Source organism: Scylla paramamosain, chromosome 37 (assembly GCF_035594125.1).
Source record: "Scylla paramamosain isolate STU-SP2022 chromosome 37, ASM3559412v1, whole genome shotgun sequence".
Lineage (NCBI taxonomy): Eukaryota > Metazoa > Arthropoda > Malacostraca > Decapoda > Portunidae > Scylla > Scylla paramamosain.
Genome location: NC_087187.1, coordinates 2,782,501 through 2,793,510, shown reverse-complemented (window position 1 = coordinate 2,793,510; position 11,010 = coordinate 2,782,501). Strand labels below are relative to the sequence as shown.

Sequence of the window (11,010 nt, the reverse complement as noted above, 5' to 3'; positions counted from 1 at the left end):
GAGAGAGAGAGAGAGAGAGAGAGATTCTTATACACATGACATGATTTTAAGATCCTGTAGTTTATTTCTTGTTTTTTTTTTCTTTCTTTCTTTTTTAGTTCTTCAAAAGTCCCCGCTGGATATACAAATAAAAGCTTAATTGATTATAATGTACCTTTAATTTTCTACTCCATGCTGGAAGTCACGACAATTTTTTGAGCTTTGTTCGATACCTTATAGAAAAGAAGATAGCCAGGGAGGAACTTCACTAATCATCTAAGCGGCCTTTGAAAACCAATCCTGATATTAGAACAAGGTTTTTCAAAATACCAGCACACCTTCACTGAGTGCTGATCCTCCCCTGATCCTCCCGCGCCCCTCACCACTACTCCTTTAACCATTTTGAATAGCCTCCTCCTCCCCAGTCCTCAGTCCCCTCCCCTCCTCTACCCGCCACTTGTCCTGCCACTCTTACTGAATGAACGCGTCTGAGCTGCGAGATGCGGTGATGGGGCAAGATTAAGACGTATTTTGAAACATTTTGCTCTTTCCTCACTATTTTCTAAGGCCACGGAGATGATTAGCCGGGTTCTCAATAGCGTTTCTTGTCATTAATATGGAAATTTTGTTAATTTGTCAGTAGAACCCTTAATTTGTCAGTAGAACCCTTGAAAACCGTGTCACTTCAACTAGAGCCTCTTGAATGTAGTGGAGATAAGGCGCAGAAGTGCTTCATAATATGGACTGAAGTCGATGTCCCCAGTCTGTACCGTCAGTCACAGTTGGTCTGGTGAATTGTGGACCGTCACTGCGCCTTGCATCTTCAACCTTTTCACTGCTAGTCAATCTTTCTTATAATCATCTACAACTTTTAAAAGACTTATTTTTCTGCACTAGCCTCTTAATAATAATAATAATAATAATAATAATGATAATAATAATAATAATAATAATAATAATAATAATAATAATAATAATGTACAGCAAAGATGAAATTAACCTTTTTTTTTTCTCTCTTCTTCCTCTAATCCAAACAATATACTTCAACGATCTCAGTATTAACAAAAAGTGATCTGCTGACTGTTTCCAAAGACCTGCTGATCTAACCAACTCTCTCATCAGTCATAATCTTGACGTATGAAAGAATTAGTCCCCATTTTCTTCTTCCGTTTTCTTCTTCCCTCATTGTCGTATATACTAATTGCAGTTCATCATCATAGCAACCCCCTGTTATTACTCACTGCCTTTATCTTCCTCCAGTTTATCACTCTGAATAATTATCTCATTCCATTCTCCATCTTTCACTAACTGCTTTTTATCACTCATTAATGTTTCTCCTCATTTTCTCTCACTCATTCACATTTCTCCTCCATTCTTTAACACTTTCTACTTTATCACATCTCTTTTTCCACCATTCATTTAAAACCTTTCCTTTCCTTCATTCAGCAGCACACCTACACTTCTCAGCGGGAAGAGTATTATCACTCATTAATGTTTCTCTTTTTCTCTCACTCATTCACATCTCTCCTCCATTCTTTAACACTTCCTTCCTTAACACATCTTTCTTTTCCACCATTTCATCAGCACACCTACACTTCTCAGTACTACAGAGGAATGCATATACTCTTGCTAAACACTTCATATATATATAATACACACACACACACACACACACACACACACACACACACACTCACTCACTCACTCACTCATCACTACCACTTCTACACAAACACTCCTTGGGCTCCACAGATCACATCCACCTACACAAACACTTTGAAGATACACACGCCACAAATAAACATTCCCCGGTGCTGCAAAAAGACACTAAAAATGCACGAATTGTTTGTTTTATTGGCATATGATAACATCTGCATACTAAACAAGACATTACCATAACATCAAAATACGTACGGTGCGAGAACATTTGGCTTGGGTGTGCACCTCGCCACGCCACCACAGCAAAGGGTTGAGCCGCACAGACAGACAGACTGCCGAGGCACACATCACCCCCCCCCTCCTCTGACCGCCGCAGGAGTCACCTCAGACCCCGCACAGCTGCGTCAGAGGTGGGGGTACTCACTCCCACACAACTCTACCACAATTTTAAACTTTTACCCTCTTGCTGAAGGCAATCTGACCTAAAAAAATACATTAAAAGGCAGTTGTGTATATTTAGTTTTTTTCATTTTTTTTTTACAGGAATTGGAAAGAGCATAAGTTTTGTGCAGCCGAACCGTCCATCCCCGTGGAGAAGCGAGTAGTGTTGCTTCTCCGAGCACATGAGGTGAGTGGAAGGGAGGAGGGCAGGACAGCGGGGTGGTCAGCCCTGCCGGGGTCGATAGGCAGCTTTGTGCTCTGCTTTACTGATTCACAACTCATCACAAACCACAGGAGAGGAGAGGGAGAAGAGGGTCAAGTGGTGTCAAGTTGTCACCTCTCCAAGCACACCAAGTCAGGGGGTGGTCAGTCCTGCCAGGGTTGATACAGTTTTGTGCTCTGCTTCAAATTCAACAACTTGTCACAAACCAGAAGAGGGGAGAGGGGAAAGGAGGCCAAGTGGGTGTCACCTCTCCAAGCACACCAGGTCAGGGGTGGGTCAGTCCTGCCAGGGTCGATACACAGTTTTGTGCTCTGCTTTATTGATTCACAACTCATCACAAACCACATGAGAGGAGAGAGTAATTTGCTAAACAGTCAGTCCTTGTAAAGAGTGGGTGTGGTGGTCGGTCCCCTGGCCAGGAAGGCAGCCTTGGGAGGAACGCCACAGGGTGTTTCAGTCCTCACTAGCCTGTACGTGACCCTCTCTCTGGTGTCACTTCTTATCACTAAATAAATTGCTCTATACAATGGGTAGTGGTGAGGGGTTTTTGCAATAAAGGGGAGAGAAAATCCTTCAGGAATTTTTAAAGGGGAGTTTCAAAATTTTTCCTTGTGAAGTTCATGAGCATTGTATTAGTGTCAGTATAATATAAACTATAGTGATGTTTGCGGTGTAGAGGGGAGAAATATCCACTTTTTAAATTTAGTACAATTCTGTGTAGGAGAGTTATATTAGTGTATGTATAATAAAAATCTGTAGCCAATTTATCCCTAATTTGGCTCAGACTGGCTCCCAGCGCCCCGGGACAGCACTGCCAAGAACGCAGCAAACCACAGGCAGGCATGGGAGACAGGTGTGGTCAAGGCAAGCAGGTTTGATTCTATGTCTTATGTCTTAAAAAGTGTTAGAGGTGGCAGGGGAGGGGTGGAAGGGTGGCTAGAGAGTCGGGAGTGTCGGCTGCAGGGTGGTAGGGCAGGCAGGGGAGGATGGCAAGGCAGCTCCCGACGTGCCTCGGCCTGCAGCCTTCACCTCCGCTCTGAATACATTATTACATTTTATTAATCTCGCAAGAAAACCCATAAAAACCGCACTGCACAGCCTCACTAACACTTGCACAACCTCTCTGTGCCATGATTAAAAGTCATATACAGTAAAATCGCTCTCATTCGCGCTACACCTAAGAAAATAAAAATAATCTAGGGAGGGGCTGGAGACTGGAGGTGAAGGGAGGAAACGGGGGAAGACCTAAGGTGACGGGGACTGGGGGAGGAGGAGAGGGAAGGACGAGGGGTGCAGAGGGACGAGTCGAGGTCTTAATTCGGTTCTCCATCCACCGAGTTTTCACTTTCTATGAACTCAACGTGGGTGAAGGGGAAGTGCCCGACCTTCCCGTTGAGCTCCCCTTCCCACTGCCCGTTGATGTTCATCCTGGTGACCTTGATGACGTCCCCCACTTCCAGCCGCAGTGCTGTCTTGTCGTAGGCATTGGGGACCCGCGCCTGCCTCACCCTGGCATACGCTGGCAGCCTCCTCTGTAAGGGGAGGAATGGCAGTGATTTAGGTCTGTGTATGTATGTATATCTGTCTGTGTCTGTGTGTGTGCTGGGAGAAGGGGTACTAAGGATCTGTGGCTGCTTGTGTGTGTGTGTGTGTGTGTGTGTGTGTGTGTGTGTGTGTGTGTGTGTGTGTGTGTGTGTGTGTGTGTGTGTGTGTGTGTGTATAAAGGTCATACTTGCTACTCCCCTCATCTTTGTCACTGGACCAGATGCAATTACTGTGAGTCAAGAGGGAGCACGGGTCACTGGCATCATTAACTCCAAGACAAGATGGCAGCTAGTGGAGGTGACGGTTAAGGGACTTGTCACACACTGGATAAGACAAGATAGGATTACTTCAGTCACTGTAAGCCGAGCTGATCTGAATGCCACACTCCCTGTCCTTTCGTATCACTTCCCTGTGTTCTTATACTCAAGATATTTCCAGTGACATCAGTAAGCCTTGCTGTATGCCAGTTTTTTATAGTTTCAGTAAAAAAATTAAGAGGTGCCATACTGATTGAGTGCAGCCAGTGGACAGGTAAAAAGTATAAAACAATAAGAATATCAAAGCATGAAGCCTTCTGAAAACTTGTAAGACGGATACAATACATCAATCACGCAACGACACCACAGGACTGTCAACACACTGCAGAAGATGTGACTGCAATGATGGTCACAAAGACACAATCACATCAATCATTTGCTCATTCATTTCTGCATATTTTTCAAAAAGGATTAGTTCTTTGATGATGTTATGGCTTTGTACTCATATCATAAAAACTGACTTACAACAAGGCTCATTGAAAAAGTCATTGGAAGTACCTTAAATATAATTACATACTAAAGTGATGAGAGCTTTATGAGTGCACTAATCAGCCGGCACACTGAAACGAGTGCACTAATCAGTCGGCACACTGAAACAGGTGAGGAGACAAGGAGGCAGCAGGAGGCAGGAAGGAGGGAGGAGAAGGAAGGAGGTAGGAGGCAGGAAGGAGGTAGGAGGGGGCAGGAAAGAGGTGGTAGGAGGCAGGAAGGAGGGAGGAGGAGGATGCAGGAAGGAGGAAAGAAGCAGGAAGGAGGAGGCAGGAAGAGACAGGAAGGAGGAGGCAGGAAGGAGGCAGAAAGGAAGGAGGAGGCAGGTAGGATTTCAAATCAGGTTAGCTTAGTGACAACAAACAGCATGAGAGAAGCACAGGCCTCACTTCACCAGGAGCAAGACCACACCAGCTCTGCTCCACAATGTTAGTGCTGCTTTGCCTCTGTAATCCACACCACAACCTCTCCACTAGTGCTACCTCATGCCACACCATCAACCCTTTCAGTACAAGATGCATTTTACTTTATTCTGAATATCATGAAAGGATTTTTAAGTCTAGAATTAAAGTTTTCATTATCAAGGGGTTAATAATTCTTACTCAGCCACTATTATTGAATCTTAACTAATCTAACTAACAAATGGTGATTTTAATGATCCACAAACTATCTTTAGTACTGAGCAGGTTAAGGGAGGAAGGTCTAGAGGGACACGGATGTTTCTACACACGTACAGACTGTCAAAACCCAAACCAACACAAATGATTAGGTTAGGGGGAGTGTTGTACCTGTGAGGCTGACCCGACCTGACCTCAACCTTCTCTGGTGTGTCTTAAACCTGCGTCACCTAGGAGCAGAACAGGTCAAGAAGGAAAATGGAAGAGCCAGTTAAGTTACTCATTGCAAAGACAGAAAATGGTAAAAAGAGACAGTAAAGAGGAAATATTTGTAACTGAACATCTAATTGAGTTATCCATTAAAGGGGAGAAAGAATAATGAAAACTGAAGATCACATTTCATAAAGTCACCCATTGCAGAGAATATAACAGTCAATAAGTAGGATAGTTTTGTGAAAATAAAATAGATACTGGAAGAAAATAGATGTTTTTCTTTACTCTGGCCAAATGTCAAAATGTTAACTTACCTGGGAAAAGAAAAGACTTACAGAGACTCAAGGGAGATTTTGAAACTATAAATTGTGTATAGAGAACTGATGAATAAGAAAATTAATGTAAGAATGATGATGAAAGTGTGAAGACCCTGAGAGAGAGAGAGAGAGAGAGAGAGAGAGAGGAGAGAGAGAGAGAGAGAGAGAGAGAGAGAGAGGAGAGAGAGAGAGAGAGCAAACTAGATAGACAGAAAGATGAACAATCTGATCCATAAATAAAAAATAAACAAACAAATAAAATAGTTAAATCAATCAATAAACAAAATAAATAAACAAATATGAGAAGCAGCACGAGAGATGAACAAGAACAGATGAAGCAACAACAAAGACCGCAGAATAACACCACACAGACAGACAGACAGACTAGGAGGCACCACATAGCAGGACACAGGTGGAGGGGATGAGGAGCAGGGTGGTGGGGGGGCTCACCTGAAGGCTTGGTCTTGGCCGAGGTGCAGAGTCTGTGGACTGGGCGGAGGTTTTGTTGGAGGGCGGAGTGATGTTCTCGCCTTCCTCGTACTGTGGAGCGGCACGGATGGTTACGGAAGGTCATTGGTGATTGGACAGGTATGGAAAGGACGGTTATAGATGGTTGACAGCAAAATCGTGTGAAAGAGGACAGTTACGGATGGCTAACAACAGAACAGTATGAATGAGGAGGGTTATGGATGGCTGACAAAGAAAACAAATGAAAGAGGATAGTTATGGATGGCCAACAGGAAAGTAATGTATAAATATGATAGATTAACCCTTCCACTGCATTTTGGTACATCTTTTCATAATCAGTAACAATTCCAGGGCATTTCTCTTGTTCCAGTGACTTTTGGCTGGCTAGAAAATGGAAAATGTGTTCTCTTCTTTTCCTTCCAGTAGATGCTCGTCCAGACTTTGTGCCTTCAGTGGCATCATTCATTGTACATTGCAGTGACTGGGTTAATAGCTAAGAATCATGCAGGTTTATGATCAACATTTAAAACTTTCAATTTATAAACGTTTTTTTAAAGGGAGGTGTCGTCTAACTTGTGACTTAATTTACATTGCCTGTTACGTGACACAGCATGCACTGACTGACAAGTTATGTGTGTGTAAGGATCATACATATCTTTAAAGATAAACATGGCACATTAACTCTAAAGGTGGAACATAATAATCTGACTCAATCCTATAAGAACAATTAAGTAAGAACACTCAGGCATGTATTCAGAAACTTCACTCTTACCACAACTATTTTCAAAGGCCACAGAGACAATTAACCGGGTTCTCAAGAGTGTTTCTCCCGTTAATACTGTAAAACTCTAGTTAATCAGTCACTAGAACCAAAGAAACACCCTTCAAAACTTGTATCACTTCAGATGGAGCCTTTGAAAGTAGAGGATGTGTGGTGTAGAAGAGTTTCAGAATACAGGCCTTTGTCACACACACACGCACACACACACACGCACACACACACAAAGAAAATAAGATGCAGAAAAAGAAATTAAAAAGAGGTAGGAGAACAAGATGAGGAAGAAAGAAGAAAAGAAAGAAAAGATGTAGGGATGAAAACACACACACACACACACACACACACACACACACAGGGACCCACCTTCTGTACATAGGGCACAGGTATGGAGCCGGTCTGATTGGTTGAATTACGAGCAGTCCACCATTGCTCCTCATCTTTGCTGACAATGGTGAGAATTTCTCCTTTCCTGAATGGCAAGTCATCCGGGTCCTGGCGAGGGGGAGAGAGAGGGATGGGGGGAGTAAGAGAGATGGGGGAAAAGAGATGCTGGGAACTGTTAAGGTCATTTATGTGTGTGTGTGTGTGTGTGTGTGTGTGTGTGTGTGTGTGTGTGTGTGTGTGTGTGTGTGTGTGTGTGTGTGTGTGTGTGTGTGTGTGTGTGTGTGTGTGTGCAGCCCTTCCTTCCTTCCTCAACTCTTACTTTCTTTCTTCTTCCTTTTTCTGCATTCGTTTCTTCTCTGTGTAAGTGTATTTTATTGTCCCTCCCTCCCTCCTTCCTTCCTTCCATCCTTCCATCCTTTTTTTCATTTTCCCTCCTTCCTTCATTCTTCTACCCATTTTTTTCACTTTTCTTCTTTCTCCACTTCTCTCTGTGCCGTGTTCTGCTCTCCCCTCTTATCACGTGTGGCTGTTCCCTTTCCTTGCAGCTTATCCACTCAGCATGTTTTGATCCACCTTCTTCCACACTGCTCCATACCCCACCTCCTCTTACTCCTCCCTGCAGTCTCTCACTCCACTACCTATTTAATCATTCCTTCCTTCCTTATTCCAGTTCACATTTCTTATCTAATATTGTTTTTTTATTCCATTCCATCATTCAGTTTAATATCTAACTCTTCCTTACTTACTTTATTATCTATTTTGTGACATTTCTCCCAATCTTAGTCTAATCTACACTCCCTTCCTCCCCTATTTCATTCTAAACACACTTTCTTTATTATCTATTTTTGCAGCTCCTTCCTTCCCTACTTCTGTCCACTATTGTAAACTTCCATTTTTTCTTCCTTGTTTCACTCTCACCACAGTAAGATGTGCTTATTTGGATATCTATTGTGTTTTCCTGTTTTTTTTTGTTCTTTTTTGTGCTTTTGGTCTGTTTCCTATGCACACACACACACAAAGAGATATACAATTTTACATAAGCTGGAATGTTGGGAAGGTCACAAAATCCGACTAAGTGAGGCTGCAGATCTTATATATAACTCTCTCTCTCTCTCTCTCTCTCTCTCTCTCTCTCTCTCTCTCTCTCTCTCTCTCTCTCTCTCTCTCTCTCTCTCTCTCTCTCTCTCTCTCTCTCTGCCCACTTTCTTACTCCCACCCTCTCTGTTTTCCTTCCTATTCCCCTTCCCTTTTCCCTCTTGGCACCATATATAACTCACTCACGCACACTCCTACACACACACACGCTGACTCATAACCTCTCTCTCTCTCTTCACCACTCACATTTCCGTCAAAGTCATACTTGGCCACGACCTTCTCACAGCGCTTGGGGGCAGGCCGGACCAGAGGCGTGCTGTCCAAGTAGTGAAGCTTGTAGAAGTTCAGGAGGGACGCCAGGTCAGGGAACATCTGGTCGCCTATCTTGTAACGCACCTGCTCCCCCTGCTGAATCTTGTTGATGATGTAGTGTGAAACCCGCGTGTCCTCTCTGCAAGGTGGGACGTTTGGGATTAAATGTGTTTTTTGAGGTTTGTGTGGCTGTTCCTTAGTGTGGGATTGAATGTGTATGCCTAAGTTGCCTGTGTCCTTTCTGTAAGGTGGGGTATACAAGATTAGGTGCGTTTTTTGAGGTTTACATGGGTGTTTCTCAGTGTCTCTGCAAGGTGGGGTGTATGAGATTTGGTGCCCTTTTTTGAGGTCTGTGTGGCTGTTTCTCAGTGTGGGATTGAGTGTGTATGTCAAAGAAAATCCCTGTGTTCTCTCTATAAGGTGAGGTATTTGGGATTAGATGTGTTTTTTGAGGCTTGTGTGGCTGTTTCTCAGTGTGGGATTGAATGTGTATGTCTAAGATGCCTGTGTCTCTGCAAGGTGTGGTGTATGAGATCAGGTATTTTTTTTAATAGTTATGGTTATTCTAAAACACTTTGCTCTCTCACCACGACTATTATCCAAGACCACAGGGATGATCAGCCAGGTTCTCAAGGGTGTTTCTTGTGTTAATAATGTAGAAATCTTGTTAATCTGTTACTAGAACCTTAGAAACACCCTTTAATCTTGTGTAACTTCATCTGCAGCCTTTGAAATTAGTTGGGGTGGGGTGTGGAAGTGTTTAAGAATAATGGCATCTCTCTCAGCCTGGCATTGGGTGTGTCTAGGTAACAAAATGCCTGTGTCCTCTCTGCAAGGTAGTATGCTTGAGATTAAGTGGCTTTTTTGAGGATTTGGTGACTCTCAGCTTAGGATTCTGTAAATGTAACAAAATGCCTAAGATAAAGGGCTTGGTAGGGCATTTTTCTGAGGGTTCTGTCAACTCTTTCCCCATCTACCATTTGCCAAACACATCTAACTAAACCATTATCCCCAGAACATTAAAGATAAACTAGGGCATTTTTCTGAGGGTTCTGTAAACTCTTTCCCCATCTAACATTTGCCAAACACATCTAACTAAGCCATTATCCATAGAGCATGAGAGATAAACAAGTCATTTTTTTCAAGCCTTCCAAACCCTCAAGTCTTCGGAAAAGGAATGAAAGCTCACTATCACTGCCTCACTGTCCCTCGTTGCTACATGGTGTGCTTTGCTGTTCACTGTCTTTTCTTGGGGGTTTTAAAGTGCTATACATTCTCTTTAACTGTTGCACTCACTATAATGATGTATTGTGAACCTATGAGGGCTGTTTCATTCATCATCATCATCATCATTATTATCATTCACTCACTCACTATTTAAGGACAAAAAGCTAAGTAGGAAAATATAGTCAATCATTATTCTCCTCCTCCTCCTCCTCCTCCTCCTCATCATCATCATCATCATCATTATTATAAAAACAAACTAAACATGAAAACTCACTTAATCACCACCACCACCACCACCACCAGCTACAAGACACAAGTGAGATACAGACTAATAAGTAATGCCACTGTGCTCCCCTCCGCCTCCTTGCACCCTCAGCCGCCTTGACACAGCCGGCACTGACACATGGCTTTGGCAGTGTCACCTCACCAGCCCATATACAGCACGCAGGGGAGCAGCTGGCTGGGCTATGATGTATGGGAGGCGCCCTTAGCCAAGATTCACACCACACGCTGCATCACGCCAGACCACGGTGTATGAAAGTGTAGTATATCGTTTCATTGCATCATACCATACCACAATGCTTCACTCTATCAAATTTGACGTGTTTTTTTTTTCCTTCATTCTTTTTTTATGGGAGAGATTAGCTGGTTTCTAAATTTTTTTTCCCTTGAGTCTTCCAGTTTTCCTCACACACACACACACACACACACACGCTGGAGTTGGATATATGATCAAGAAAGAGAATAAATGAGCCATTAAACACACCATGACCTAGCTGAGTAAGAGTAAGGGAGACAAAGGAAGAGGATAAACGAATAAACAAGCCAAGAACCACACTAAGACCTACCTGACGGAGGGCAAAGGAAGCAAATGGGGAGAAAAGGGGTAATAAACAAAACAAATGACTATACAAGTTCACACCACGACCTACCTGACGAAGAGCAA

The 11,010-nt window shown here is 43.1% G+C and overlaps 1 protein-coding gene across 5 annotated transcripts in view; it reads right to left on the bottom strand.

The window, feature by feature from the left end:
- Window positions 1–1,813: 1,813 nt before the first annotated feature.
- LOC135091347 (adapter molecule Crk-like) overlaps window positions 1,814–11,010 on the bottom strand; it is a 28,522-nt gene continuing 19,325 nt past the window's right edge. For 4 of the 5 annotated variants that reach the window (XM_063988905.1, XM_063988902.1, XM_063988903.1 and 1 more), the window contains 4 exons: window positions 8,772–8,976; window positions 7,410–7,538; window positions 6,251–6,340; window positions 1,814–3,834 (listed from right to left, as the gene is read on the bottom strand). In XM_063988905.1, coding sequence (XP_063844975.1) covers window positions 3,616–3,834; window positions 6,251–6,340; window positions 7,410–7,538; window positions 8,772–8,976 — 643 coding nt within the window. In that variant the 3' untranslated portion in view covers window positions 1,814–3,615. Of the gene's footprint in view, window positions 3,835–3,880; window positions 4,171–6,250; window positions 6,341–7,409; window positions 7,539–8,771; window positions 8,977–11,010 lie in introns of those variants that run through there. The other variant, XM_063988906.1, reaches the window with a different exon arrangement.